Here is a 15,380-nt window from a genome sequence, read left to right as displayed (position 1 = left end):
GTGTTTGTGTGACTCTTCTTGGCCCCCGTTTTGCCAACCTTCTTCCTTATTAAGCAAGCGGAGGGAAGCAGCAAGCGGAGGGGGCATAACCCCAGGCAGGGCTAGAGCTTGAAGCAGCTTTAACCTCGGGCGACATACAGGCACCCCCTTAAGCGCAGCGGAAGCGATCCCACAGAAAAGGTCGCGTGTTTTTCGAACTTTTAAAAACGGGAGAGGGGGGGAGGGGTATTTCGCTTCCCAGAATTCTCCAGCCAGCCCGCCCGCCTGTGCGCGAGCGTGACGTCCACCCACGTTTTCCCAAGTTTGAAAAAACACCGGGCTAGGGCGCACGCAAAGCCGAAGATGGTTTTTGCAGCCTTTGGGCACCTTCTTACCCGAGATGACGTCAGAGGATACAGACACATACACACGGACCACACATACACGCGCGCAGCCCCCACCCCCCACCCCCCTTCTTCGCCCGGCATAGAAGAAGCCGCGCGGCCGCTCCCGCGCTGACGGTCGCCAAGGGAGCGAGCCGAGGATGCCCAGCTGCCAGCGTAACGGCAGGAGCGCTGCCTTCGGTTCCCACGACGACTCTTCTCCCGGGGACGCGCGCCGGCATCTTCCCGGGTCTCCGGTCATCCGCCAGGGAGACCCGTCCAGCGTCCCCCCCCCCACCATGCCCCGCGGAAGAAATCTCACCTCCAGCCTCCGCAGGGAAGAGACCGCAGTCACGTCGCGAAATAGACGACGGGGAAAAAAAAAAAAAAAAACCCACGACCGCCTTTCCTCCGCTTACCAGCTTTTCCTCCTCCCTCAGCCCTTCTCTCATCACCCTTACGGCCAGGCCCGGCCAGGCCGGATCCTGCTCCAGAGCCAGCCCGTCCAATAGCGGCCCGCCTTGCTTCCTGCCGCAGCCAATGGCTTCCTGTTTTTTTACTCCGGTGGCGGCTCAAGAATCACCATCATTACTTAGGGCAAAAGTGGTGGGCAATTTGTAGTCAAGGCTTGTATGTGGCGCCGAAGAGCCCGGTCGAGAAGGGCGGTGCTGGGGGTTCAGGAGGCGTGTCTTTTGAGATAGAATGGGTGGTTTTTAAACCTAGTAAAGCCTTAAAGAACCCATTTCAATTTAGTTCCGTTCCCCCTATCCCCTCGGAACTGATTTTCCGTCTCCCGAAAGTTAGTGAAAATATACCTATCTTGTCCCGAATTTCCTCCATTTTTTTTTAAAAGGGTCCACGCTTCGGTGACGTCACTGCCTCACCGGCAGCGCTTCGTTCGGCTCCAGAGGCCTCTGTTTTTATTATTATTAACAGGATCAACCTTGTCAGTTCCGGCTCAATGTCCAAAACGGGGAAAAAAAATGAAACTAGACATTGCGTTGCAAGAAAAACATTATAACCACTCTCTTAGTTCGAGTCAACGGGATGTTGAGGTCAATAGGCCCAACATTTTGGGTGTGGGCAAGAAAAGGGAGCCTATCAAAATAAGGCATCCCATCTAAAATCGGTAGCCATTTTGGAATAAGGCAGATTCTAGATGGCGCCGTTTAGGGCGCCGCCATTTGAGGGGAGGGCCAGAAAGTGAAGATTTAAAGGCCCGGTGCTTTCTCCATCTCTTTACTCTTTGGAAAGGCGTTTTCGTTTCCGTTGCTGTTTATGAACCAGATTAGTCTGTTCTGGGGTGAAAGCTTGATTTCAAAGCAGATTTTAAACGCCTGAGCCAATGGGAGAAAACTAAGGATGGGGGGAGGAGTTGGATCTTAAATGCTATATGATTATAAATACTTAAATCATAAATATGTACATCTGTCTCATATTTTCTTCAATACTGCATCATAATTTGCACCGTTCTGAAAAAAAGAAATGGGGTGATTCGATGGACTCCCTCTGGCAGGAGGTTTGTACAAGGGGTCAGGATGACTGTCAGGCATACTTTGTGGGTTCCAGTGCTGAGCAGGGGGTTGGACTAGATGACCTTTGAGATCCCTTCCAATTCAACATCCTGTTTCTTTGTAGATAGTAGGTCTGCTTGAACACAGATGATCCTCGACTTACGACCACAATTGAACCTGACATTTCTGTTGTTAGGTGAGGCATTTGTGAAGTGAGTTTTGCCCATTTGACCTTTTTTGCCACAGTTAAATGAATCACTGCACTTAGTAACATGGTTGCTAAGTGAATCTGGCTCCCCCATTGATTTTGCTTGCAAAAAGTGATCACATGACCTTGGGACATAGCAACAGTCATAAGTATGAACCAGTTGCCAAGTATCTGAATTTTGATCACATTGTTATGGGACTGCTGCTGCAAAGATCGTAAGGGTGAAAAATGGTTATAAGTCATTTTTTTAAGTGCTGTTGTTACTTTTAACAGTCACTAAATCAACTGTTGTAAGTTGAGGATTACAAGTTCTTGATTTACAATCACAATTGAGACCAAAATTTCTGTTGCTAAGCAAGACAGTTAAATGAGTTTTGCCCTAATTAATAACCTAGTTAAGTGAATCTGGCTTCCCCACTGACTTTAACTTTTTTGACCATACTTTGTGAGCACCTTTGCATTGGGAACACACAAGTGTTTTATTATACAAACTATTTCACAAGCCTGTTACTTGCAACAACGGTAAATAGCATTTATTTCTAAATAGCATTTAGGTTTCTCTTCAAGATGCCCTCTCTGGAGCACTGTTGTATAGTGATCACTCCAAGAGCAATCTTAAAGACATGTGAACTTCAATCCCAGAATTCCCCGGTCAACAAGCTGAGAGTGGAAACCCACACGTCTGAAAGATGCCGAGTTTGAGAAACACTGTACTAGAGGCATGAAACCTGATATCTGTGGAGCAAATGGAAACCGCCGCTTCACAGTGCAGCAAAACACTGTTGGGAGTGGTATGGAACTCAACCGTGGGAATCAAGATGAAGGAAGTAAAAGTTATTCTTTTATAAAATTGTAGAAAAATAATTGTAGAAATGTAATGCCAATATATGAGACTGTCTATTTAACACAAATGTAACACTGTAACGCAAATGTAGCAATGCACTGCCAAATGTGTGAGAAAGTTTGTTCAATATTTCCTGCCTAAAAGTTCTCAGGACACAGGAACTTACACTTTGAGTAGAAATCCTACTATCAAAGAGGGGGATTTTGACCTTAGGTGAAAATTACAAATAAACAAGATAACAGCAGATGGGTGGAAGAGCTCAGGATGACTTTAAGTACAACTTCAAAGTACATATATATATAAAGATGAAAGAGCTTCTCAGATGTGTAGGGGTATAAAATGAAAAACTTGAAACCAGGCCAGTGTGCTCCTGGAAACCAATCCATTAGGGAAGGATCCAGGAGGCCCGTTTGCAAACTCTTCTCTTCTCTTTTCTCTTTATTCTTTTTATGTTATTCTCCAATAAACCTTTGTTTTGTTAACCAGACTTGTCTTTGTATTGTGAGTATCAAAATTTGGGGTTTTTACATCTCACAAAGACTCCAGCCTGACTCCGTGCAGGGAATTTCCAGAGCAGCCTTTCTCTGCGCTAATCCCTTGCTTCTTTCCCGACCTTCCTTATGATTTATCTTATGATTTAGGATTAGCTTATGATTTATGATGATTGTATTCTATGATCATGATTTATCCCTTGTTGCTTATGCACCGCAAATAAATTTATCACGGAGAGCTTATGCACCGCAGATAAATTCCTTGTGTGGCTAATCACACTTGGCCAATAGAGTCCTGTCCTATCCTATCCTATCCTATCCCAAGGGGGATCCCGACCGCGATGGGCTCCCCTTTCCAGCCGCGCGCTCCGTTAAAGCGACGGGGAGGTCCCGGCGAACGCGCGGCGCGGATCCCGACTCTAGGAGGGCTTAGTGGAGGAAGAGGAGGGGGAGTGGGCGGGACCAGAACTCGGGCGTCCAAACCCCTGCTCGGGTCGGGCGCCTCTCCAGCGGTTGCCCCTTGTCTGTCCTCAGCCACTCACTCTCTCCGCCAATTACAAAGCAGGAGGAGGGAGGCCGGCCACCTTAGCCAATCTGCACGAAGCGACCGCCTTCTGTCATTCTCCCCCCTCCCCTCCGCCCAGCATTCCTCCCGTCCCCTTCGGAGCCTTCCCCCCCCCCCTCCAGGCAGGGTCGCTACTTCGAAAGGACGGGCGGATCGCGCGGGCTTTGGGGCGGCTGCCCAGGGCGGGGCGGGGATCCTTCGGATCTTCTTTGCCTGGTTCTTTCCCCTCTCTCTTCCCACCCTCCTCCCCCCCCATCGCCCTGTTCCCCAGCATCGGCGAAGATCTCCCCCTCCCCTCCTCTCCCCTCCGGAGGCCCGGGGGGAGCCGGATCGCAGGAAGCAATCGCGTCCTCTCGCTCAACGTCCTTCCCCGAGTGGTCCCGATCTCTTTCTCTCGGGCCCCCGGCTTCAGCCCAACCCCTCCTTCTCCACCCCGTTCCAGCCTCCCCAACTCTCCGGGTGCTGCGCGCAGACAGAAAGATCGCCTGGAAAGGAAAGCCACCCACGTGGGCTGGAGAAGCAGCTGTTGCTGTGGGTCCCCACCCCGCCCCCCATCTCACCCCAGCTGTGGAATGAAGGCTAAACCTTCAGGTGAGTGTCAGACAGCCAAGCGATGGGGTTCAACCTGTCAATCTGGGGGCTCCCGTGTCTCTTTGAACCTCTGGGAAAGAAGCCTTCCTTCCTGAGATTGATTCCCTTTTTTAAAAAAAAATACAGGTAGTCCTCGACTTAACGCACCACGATTGAGCCCAATATTTATGTTGCTAAGTGAGACATGTGTTGAGTTTTGCCCCATTTTACGATTTTTCTTGCCACATGTGTTAAGTGAATCACTAGCAGTTGTTAAGTTGGTAACACGGTTGTTAAGTGAATCCGGCTTCCCCATTGACTTTGCTTGTCAGAAGTTTGCAAAAGGTGATCACATGATCTTGGGACACAGCAACGGTCATAAATACGAACCAGTTGCCAAGCATCTGAATTTTGATCACGTGATCATGGGGATGCCTGCTGCGGTCGTAATTGTGAAAAATGGTCCTAAGTCACTTTTTTCAGTGCCGTTGTAACCTCGAACGATCACTAAATGAACTGTTGTAAGTCGAGGACTACCTGTACAGGCAACCTCCTTTATTTTCTAGGGATCACAATGCAGACAGGACTAAGTCTTGGGGTCCTACTTTGCATCCTCCGTGGAGATACCATATTGCCTTTAGGTCCTTCTGGAAACAAGGATGATGCTAAGGATTTAACAAAAGTCTGGACTTTCTTCAAGGATGCAGCCAATTTGTGGGAGGGCTTTGATTGCTATACTCAAAATTTCACTTTTTGTTTATGGATGTGATTTTTATCCTGTCTTTATTATGGCCTCATTGACTTCATGGGGCTGTTGCAGAGAAACTGATGGCTGGCAGTTGACAAGTTACTTGCTTTCCAGCACTATATTAAAGAGGAAGATTGCTTTTAATCTGGTTTCTCTCCAAAAGCCATTTACTTTTGCCTGACCTGTTCTAGAAGCTCCCACAGTGGATGAAGATGGGAGCAAGATAAATAACCACGAACCCTGAACATCTCCTCCCACACACCCAATTAAAAAATGCCAAACATCTTATATTTCTTTCTACTCTGACTACTAGTATAGGAGAACCCGAGTAGGATATAGGAGGTTCTTAGAATATTTTGATATCTAATTTGGAACTATGCCTAACTTTTTAATAGTTTCCCTTTCTTCCTTTCTGTATTTTCAGATGGATGGACCACTGGTGAAAGGTGAGGGCAAGTCCTGGGAATCCTTGGGACTGAGTGCTAGACTGAAGAAGGGAGTGGAAAGGATACGAGAGATCAAGGTGCACAAAGCCAAAATTTCTAGGGACGAAGCCATGTGTTTTTTCCTGAAGTTTGAAGGAGTCAGCTGGATCTGAAATAGGCATATTTTTCTTGGCTGTAATGTGATTACTAAAAGCATGGTTAAGTTTAGGGTGACAAATGCCTTGTGCATGACTGGAGACCACTCATTTGAGAAAATGAGTGCAGAAAAGAAACAAAACCAGGCTTTTAGAAGTTGTGATATGAAACACATTTGGTATTTCAAATGCCTTCCCTGTGAAATGTAATTGGAACATATGGAAACTAGTCAAGGAGAGAAGCAACCTGGAACTGAGGAGAAACTTCCTGACAGTTAGAACAATTAACCAGTGGAACAACCTGCCTCCAGAAGCAGTGAATGCTCCAACACTGGAAGTTTTTAAGAAGAGACTGGACAGCCATTTGTCCGAAATGGTGTAGGGTTTCCTGCCTGAGCAGGGGGTTGGACTAGATGACCTCCAAGGTCCCTTCCAACTTTATTATTATTATTATTATTATTATTATTATTATTATTATTATTATTATTATTATTATCATCATCATCATCTAAATCTAAATCTAAATCTGAAATAAATAGGCTTGACTTGCTGAGTGTTTAGCATTCACGTTGTCTTGTTTCAATTCACAAAATTCCTTGTGGACACTTAGTTGTGGCAATTTACAACCTAGTGATTACACACCTCACTGTGTAAATTCTTGTTTGCATTTGCATGAGGAACTTGCAAACTGAAATATGTTGTTGACATTTAACTTTTAAGATTGGTTGTAAGATGTTGTGTCTGTCTCTTTGTTTGGGAACAAACTGAACCTAAGGTAAATGCTGAATCTTTTGTTCTGCTCCTTTGGCTTTCCCAGCTGGATTCTTCCTCCTTTCGGGACAGATTGCCTGCCAGAGTGGATGGTAATGAAGAAAAGCGATTGATTAGAGTAAAGACTGAAAAAAAGGAGAAAGCAGATCTGGAATTTGAGATGGAAATTTCTGCAGGTGGAAAACTGGTGAGTGGAGACAAGGAAGATAGAAACATTGAACCTTTAACTGGAAGGGTGGAAGAACCAGCTTGTAAGGAAAGAAGTAGTTCTTTAAAGATTGTTATTATTTGGATTGTTTTGTCTCTGATCAAACCAGCTGGGCCCTGCACCTTCACGAGGTTCCTCAACTCAGGAAGAGATGAAGGTGGAAACAGAGGAGCAGAAGGTACAAGAATTTGAGGTGCAGAAAGTCACCATCCCAATAGAGGGTTCGGTGAGTAGTAAGGAAGTGCAACTGTGGGAACTTCAAGAGATGGGATGGTTTAAGGACTTCTGCCTTGAGCAGAGGGTTGGGCTTGAAAACCTCCAAGATCTCTTCCAACCCTATGATTCTATAATTCTATATCTTGAGGAATTGTTGAAACTTGCCCTGAGCTTTGTTCAGCAATCTTGGGAATATGAGGTTCTCCTTTAGGTCCAGACCTATAGCCTGAAGATAGCTTTTTGGCTGAACCTTGCAACAGCATGGCTTTCGGGTTATTTGATGAAATAGTTCCACAGCTATGCATCAGGACTAAACATAGCAGAGTTCCCAGGATCTGGCTGTATCATGGTTCCTGTACATGTCACACACAGCATATTTTACCCCAGTCTTTGAAAGAGAATTTGGCCAGGTTTGTGTTTCACTTCAGAGGGCTGAAGCACTGGTAAAACTCTCTTAAATCAACTTTCAAGTTTGGTATCCTTAAAATGGGTCAGGATTGCTGTTACCAGAATTCCCAGATTTTTTTTTAGTTCTTTTTTCCTGTGCCTGTTGGATTCACCCACCTCTTGTATACCGACCAGAAGCATCCCTGTGGGAGGAGTCAAAAATGTCAAGATGGCTGCAATGACTAGGCAACCAAAGCCCATCTCTTTGCACGTGACATTGAAAATGGGCTTCAACTGTGTGGTTGTAGCTGCCATCTTGAATTTTTTGACCCTGCCCTTTTAGGCGTCTCTGATCCACGCATAATAATAAATGAATGTATGAGAGGCCCACATATTAGGAAAAGTTGAGCCTAAGTTTTTATCTTGGATGTTGAGCAGAACGTAGCACATATTAGTTCCTGGGCTGATTGAGAAAGAAATTCTAAAGTTTGCTTCGCTACCTCAGGATAGAGTTGGGTGGCCGATAATTAAAGTGATAAGAAGGAAAAAAATAATTCTCCATTTGAGGTTTTCTAGAGTAGCACCCCTGATCTTCTTTCCTAGAAGCCTCTATTCACCAAAGATATTTGAATTTCCATTGCACAATTGAAAACAAAAATGAACTTGTAGACGGGGTCATCTTTCCCTATTCTGAGGCAGAAAGAGTGGGGGGGGAGGATGTTAAAAGTCAAGATGGTGGCCACAAGAATGCCCATATAGTAGTCCTCAACTTACAACCACAACTGAGCCCAAAATTTTCCTCGATAAGCAAGACAGCAAGTTTTGTATCATTTTACTAACTTTCTTGTCAGAATTGTTAAGTGAAGCACTGCAGTTGTTAAGTTAGTAACACGGTTGTTAAATGAATCTGGCTTCTCCACTGACTTTGTCAGAAGATCGCAAAAGGTGATCACATGATCCCCAGAATATTGCAACCATCATAAATACATGCCTGTTGTAAGCATGTGAATTTTGATCATATGACCACATGGATGCTGCAACGGTCATAAGTGTAAAAACTAGTCATAGGTGACTTTTTTCAGTGCCGTTGTAACTTTGAATGGTCACTAAACAAATGGTTGCAGGTTGAGGACTACCTGTAAAAAGTTGGTTGTGCCTTTGCGGGCGCCATCTTAATTCTTTTTTGACCCTTTTCTGCAGAACCCCTGCTTGTAGAAATTCAGTTAGCTACAGTGCTTGGCAAAAATGCCACTGTGAAAAGGATGCAGCACAAATAAGCTGCACTTTCCTGAGCACCCATTTCAGAACGAGGTCTAGGCAGGTGTGTCCTTTTTTTTTTCAAAGCCCTCCTCCATGCTTTCTTCTCCATTCCTGCAGTCTTCCTCTTTGCACCCAAACACTTGTGGCGTGTGTGGGAAGAGTTTTAGCCGCCGCTCGAACCTGGCCAAGCACCAGATCATCCATACGGGAGAGAAGCCGTACCGTTGCAATGACTGCGGCCGCAGCTTCAACCAGAGCTCGGCGCTCACCAAGCACCAGCGGACGCACACCGGGGAGCGCCCCTATGTCTGCGGGGACTGTGGCAAGGCCTTCACGGCTAGTTCCAACCTCCTCCAGCATCGGCGTTTCCACACCGGGGAACGGCCCTATCGTTGTGAATTGTGCGGCAAGGCCTTCTCCCAGAGCTCCAACTACAACCTGCACCGGCGCGGCCACACCGGGGTCACGCCTTACCAGTGCAGCGTGTGCGGTAAGCGATTTACTGGGAGCTCATGCCTTACTCGCCATCAGCGGACTCACACTGGAGAGAAACCGTACCAATGCCAGGAATGCGGGAAGCGTTTTTCGGGGAGTTCCACGCTGGCTAACCACCGGCGTACCCACACGGGTGAGAAACCCTATGGTTGTGTGGAGTGTGGCAAGAGGTTCACCCACCACTCCAATCTGGTGGACCACTGGCGGGTGCACACGGGGGAAAAGCCCTACGTGTGCACCGAGTGCGGGAAGAGCTTTCGGCTCAGCTCACACATCATTCGCCACCGTCGCACTCACACCAACGCTCGCAGCCCCAGCATGAGCCACGACCTCCTCTGCGAGGTTGACCCGGCTTTTGAGGATGGCAGCATCGAGGGCCACCACGATGGAAGCGTCGGGATGCCGCGCATGACTGGTTGTGATACTCTGTGTGCTGATATCAGTGTTACCAATGGCAATAATAGCTCTGATGAAGGAGAAGGCAACCGGCTTCTGATCTGCGGCCACTGTGGTAAAGGATTTCACCTGGAGTCTAGTCCCCGAAAACCCAACCAAGATGACTTGGCTCTGGGGGAAGGGCCTTATAGTTGTACGGAGTGTGGTAACAGCTGTTGGACGTAGCTAGTTCCTTCAGGTCCGGTTGCAAAGACCAGTATATAAGAAAAGAGAATGATTGATCTGTCAGTAACAAATTGGGACATAGATTAGGTTGGAGGGGTAATTCTGGCTCCTCGTTCACGGAAGGGGCTAACTTTGGCAAGGAGCAGGCCTTGAGTCGGCTTCTTTGGCACCTTGAGTTCATCTCCAAATTCCTAGCCTTGTTTCTGGTGTGAAATTTAGGTCAGTATTTTTCAACCTTGGCAACTTTAAGAAGTGACGTCCACAGGTTTTAAAGTTGCCATGGTTGAGAAACAACAATCTTAAGTAAAAGGGTGGATTTCTCTGTTCAGCTTTCTTTTCTGGCAGGGAAAGTTACAATGACCGAGTACAATAGAGAGCAGGTAGAGAGGCCTGTCCCATTGAGCGAAAAGTAAATAAACAAAAGACTGGCTTTGTATCAGTCTTTCTCTCTCCCTCTCTCTCTCTCCTCCTCACCTCAATTCTTCAGAAGCTTCTAGAGTAGCTGAAAAACTGAAGCATGACATGGATGTAACCTAGTATACTGCAATGATAAAGAAGTTGAGAGGAGATTTTTTTTTAAACACTTGTCCCTTGATCCTGAGAAATAATTTGCTTTCTAATAGTGGCTGATGTTTGATTGCAAAGCAAAACAAGCTATGCACCTGAAGAAATTCCAGATGGACAAAGCAAGGTTTTGCTGAGCCCCAGGGCAGGAATCTGATCACTGAAGCAAGTTTATTTTGTTAGCATGCATATAGAATTTTTACATTTCCTGGAGCTTTATATTTGGGTCCCTGTTTAGCTTTCTGCAGGAGACACAAAATGTCCCAAGATCGCACTTGTTTTCTCCAATACCTCGGTTAAGCTCTGATGCTCTGAAGAACAGCCTTACCGATTTTCTATTATAGAGACTGTTTGAAAGGCCACACTTATTCTGCTTGGATAAAAATTGAAAACAGTTATCTTTAAAAAAAAAAAGCACACTAGGCTAACCTGAATAAATTGTGCCAATTAAGCCTGTTGTAGAAGGCTGCTTATTGTGTGTTGTTTAGCCTGTTTCCCCAAGCCCCAAGTAAGGCAAGTACCTCTGTAAAGGGGAAGCCTCAAGTCATGAACATTGCAAGTCTTGATTATATCCTTAGTTTATTTTGGGTCTTAGCCGGCACCAGCTCACACAGTACAATAGCCATACAGGGAGTCTCAACTTACAACCACAACTGGGACTAGAATTTCTGTTGCTAAGCAAGGTGATTGTTAAGCGAGCGGCATCTGATTTTTATGACCTTTTTGCCATGGTTGTTAAGCAAATCACCACAGTTGTTAAGTGAATCATGCAATCGTTAAGCGAATCCAGTTTCCTCTATTGACTTGCTTGTCAAAAGCTGACTGGGAAGGTCACAAATGATGATCATCTGACCATGGGTTGCTGCAGTCATTGTAAATACCTGCCGGTTGCCAAGCACCTAAATTTTGATCATGCAACTGTGGGGATGCTGCAGTGGTCATAAGTGTGAGGACCAGTCAAGTCAGGTTTTTTTCAGTGCCATTGTGACTTTGAACGGTCGCTAAACAAATGGTTGTAAGTCAAGGACTATCTGTAGTTTATTTTACCTGAATTTATTGAAGGAAACCATACAGCTGATTAATACAACATATTGCTTGAAAACCACAAAGCTCATGATACTTGAGTTAGTCATTATAGCCATGGAGCAGACTGTTCTGTATCATCAGTAGGGCTATAAATGGTGAATATGTTTGAACTAATCTTTCTTGACCTCAGTAACTTTAAGATGCGTGGACCAATTCTCAGAATTCCCCAACTGCCATTATGTTAAGAAATCTCTCAATTTTGTAGAATGCTAATACTCAAAAAGGTAGCTGTAATATTTTTTTTTTGCTTCCAATTATGCTGCCCACTATATTTTTTGCTATCCCACGTAGCAGAATAGGTTAAGCGTATTTATGTATATTTAAATTTCTTTCCTGTGGCTGTCATTATATAGTCTCCAATAATGATCTAAAGAAAAACAATCCTTCAAAAGCCAGCAAATAATAGCAGATTAAAATAATAAATAGAAGACAAAGAATGGCTTAAGGCATTTCAGAATTATTTTAAAAGTTTTAAAAACAGACTTGGTTAGAAAAATACCTTTCCTGAATCAGAGTAAATGAGCACGTAGTTTGGGGAGAGGGGCCATTCCAGGAGATATTTAAAAGGATCCTTAAGATTTGTCAGCCAAGATGGTTTCAGATGCAAACTTCAGTTAATGATTAGAGAGTGCCCGGTAAATACAGTATGTGAGCTTTAAAGAAAAGTACCAAAACTCTGAAATTATCAAAGCAGAAATGGGTCACTGAATCATTTTCAGATCAAGTAAAATACAAAGCTAACACTTGATTCCAAAATGACAATCAAGCAGGCAGATACAAATAAAATTGTTTATTAGATTTGTTTGCCATTCATCTTGGCAAACTCCCCGAGGTGACTCTGGGCAGCTTACAAATAATAAAACTTTGAACAATAAGTACATGTGGTCCTCAATTTACAAGCATTCATTTGGTGACTGTTTAAAGTTGCAATGGCACTTGTCCAAGTGAGCCAAAAATGAATAAAGTGCTAAGGTAATCAAAATAATTCAGTAATCCCATCTTTCCCTTATTGCTTTTTTCCAAATAACTTTTGTGAAATGCTAGAATTGGAAAATAATGAAGGCACCGTTTTTCAGATTAAAACAAAACATTCTAAATTGGTTTACGAATATGACAGTCTGATTCCTGAAGCTTACTTTCTTGTAAAAAATACAAGAAAGAATTTGAAAGAGAGAAGACAAACACTATTAAAGGCACTGAATATGTGAAATAATTGTTTTGTTTTTGAACAAGCAAAAGTCATGTTTGTATCTTGGTTGCACTCCACAAGCCTTAGGCTATGCTTGGGTGATATTTATACAAGTAGTTACTTCACTTTATTAAGATGTATCTTAAAGATAATACACATGCAAATAATATATTGGGCTAGTAGGAACAACAAATACAAATACATGCCTGTAATAATAATTCATTATATAACTGGTTTTTTTTAATTAGTCCACCTAAGGGAAAAAGAAGCCTCAGTGGAAATAATCTTTGTTATAAGAACCTCACTGAAATAAATGGTGCAAATTCTTATCAACTTTCCCAACCTTTTTTTAGCTTCTGCATAATTATACTCTTTGGAGGTGGTGACATGACATGCCAGGAGGGGAAAAAAAGATGTCTTGCTATTTATGCTCCCCCTTCTTTTTAAAGAACTTTCTGAGAGTAATCTTCAATCTAACACAGTGTTTCTCAACCTTGGCAACTTTTAATATGAATGGACTTCAACTCCCAGAATTCCATGCTGGCTGGGGAATTCTGGGAGTTGAAGTCCATTCATCCTAAAGTTGCCAAGGTTGAGAAACACATAGGTTGGTCTGGAAAGTGCTTCACTGAGGAATGAAAAAATGTATAGAGTGTTTTCTCCATCACAACAAACTTAAGTTGGACTGAGAAGAGATAGCTGATCCAAAGTCACCAAATTAATACTTCGGGCAGAGGATGGACTTGAAGGCACATCTCCCTACTTGTCCAACACCTTAATCAATCCCTCATCCTAGCTCTCCAGTTGTTCCCTCCAAGTTTCTATTAATTTTAGCCACATCAGCTATTTGATAGCAATTACACAGCCCATCAACTTAAAGGATTTTAGTTTAGGAAAAGCTGGTCTGAATCCTCCTTTGGACTCTTTCATATTGCTCTCATAATCAAAATATTGAGGATTAATAGGATTTGTCAGAGACTGAGACCTATATTTCCCCCTCCCCCATCTCTTTTGAAAACAGCTGGATCTTACGAGAAAAAAATTGTAAGAGTTGAAGAATGCTTTGTAGTGAGCTCCAATAAATGATGAATGGAAAGGAACTGGAAATCAGGATTAAATGAATGCAGGCAACTTCAAAGGAGTATACAGGTAGTCCTTGACTTATGACCACAATTGAGCCCAAAAGTTCTATTATTAAGTGAGATTGTTAAGTGAGTTTTGCCCCATTTTATGACCTTGTCACAGTTAAGTGAATCGCTGCAATTGCTAAGTTAGTAACACGGTTTTAAGTGAATTGGAATTCCCCATTGATTTTGCTTGTCAGGTTGCAAAAGGCGATCACATGACCCCAGGACACTGCAACTGTCGTAAATATTTACTGTCGTAAATATGAGTCAAGCATCTGAATTTAGATCACATTATCACATTAAAGGTCGTAACTCTGAAAAATGGTCATTAAGTCTTTTTTTCAGTGCCATTGTAACTTAGAATGGTCATTAAATGAACTGTTATAAGTCGAGGACTACCTGTATACATCTGCTTTTATACATGTCTGTATATTTATGTCCTGGTGTATGTTTTTAGGTAAAATTGGAAACAGTCTTGCATAATTCTGTTGCTTCGCTGCTGTCACCTTTCTTAGGGTGAACATCTCCATGACCAATCCTGCACCTGCCTCTCCCTTTTCGATATAGCCAAAAGAGCTTTTATCATTAAAAGATGGGAAGAGCCAACCAGGGATAAGTGCAGAAGAAGGGCAGGATGCGGATCCAACTCTCAGGAACACGGTTCTACATTTCTTTCACGGAATATACATTCTTCTGCTTGAAAATGACAGCTGTATTAAAATCTCATTCAGGTGTCCTCGTTCCGGATAAAAAAGGAGCAAATGAAATAAAGCATGGATTAAAAACTAAAGCCCAGGATGGTGAGATGGGCGGCATATGAATTTAATAAAAAAAAATTTATTTTTTTTTACAATACATTCATTAAGGTTCAGTAGTGAAAATTTGGGTTCCTGCAGACGTCGCGATCCCTCTGTTCTTTTAATACCAGTGTTTCTCAACCTTGACAACTTTAAGGCATGTGGACTTCAACTCCCAGAATTCCACAGCCTGGGAGTTGAAGTCCACATGCCTTAAAGTTGTCAAGGTTGAGAAACACTGTTTTAATACCATCTCAGCCTCCGCTCGTCCTCAGGGTGATATTTTGTGTCACGCTCCTTCCGGCAGAAGAGAGCCCAGTCAAAGAGTTTCCGGTTTTGCCACCTTGATTGGTGGGTCTTTAAACGGAAAACAGCCAATGAAAAGTGTCCCTTAGTCCCCTCTAGCCAATCCGCTCTTTTCCCCGCCTCTTCCTGGACAAATCTCCGCCCCCGAGAGGCGGAAGGGGTTCCGTGCGTGTTTAGATGTAGGAGATGGGGGGAAAGGGATCGGTTTTATGCTCTGTATCTCGGGAAGAATCTTTCGTTTGAAACTCCTTGAAGCTTTTCTCTGCGTTTCTCCCCCCCCCTCTTCCGCCTTTGCCTTGCACCCTCTCCTTCCTTGCTTCGGTTCTCCCCGCGATTCCTAAGTTACCATCCTGCATTGCCTGATGGAGGGGCAACACATAATGGCCCAGGTCCACATCCAAGCCCCCTCGTCCAATTCCGTAGCCGGGGAAGAATCCAGGCGGTTGCCGAAGCCCGTGCGAGTTGCAGCCA

General features: G+C 44.1%; 1 protein-coding gene across 1 annotated transcript; it reads left to right on the top strand.

The window, feature by feature from the left end:
- The first annotated feature begins 7,012 nt into the window (after positions 1–7,012).
- Positions 7,013–9,840, top strand: LOC107297507 (zinc finger protein 239-like). Its single transcript, XM_015826870.1, has 2 exons — positions 7,013–7,087; positions 8,842–9,840. The coding sequence occupies exons 1-2, from the start codon at positions 7,013–7,015 to the stop codon at positions 9,838–9,840; spliced, it is 1,074 nt and encodes a 357-aa protein (XP_015682356.1).
- Positions 9,841–15,380: the final 5,540 nt, after the last annotated feature.

The sequence above is a fragment of the Protobothrops mucrosquamatus genome, unplaced genomic scaffold (genome assembly GCF_001527695.2).
Source record: "Protobothrops mucrosquamatus isolate PMUCROS unplaced genomic scaffold, P.Mucros_1.0 scaffold3349, whole genome shotgun sequence".
Classification (NCBI taxonomy): domain Eukaryota; kingdom Metazoa; phylum Chordata; class Lepidosauria; order Squamata; family Viperidae; genus Protobothrops; species Protobothrops mucrosquamatus.
This window is presented reverse-complemented; position numbering and strand designations above follow the sequence as displayed.

Bases quoted from the DNA above. Each gene is read 5' to 3' on its own strand.
- LOC107297507 (XM_015826870.1), top strand. From the start codon at position 7,013: ATGAAGGTGGAAACAGAGGAGCAGAAGGTACAAGAATTTGAGGTGCAG. The intron at 7,088-8,841 runs GTGAGTAGTAAG...CCATTCCTGCAG, and splicing joins CCATCCCAATAGAGGGTTCG to TCTTCCTCTTTGCACCCAAA.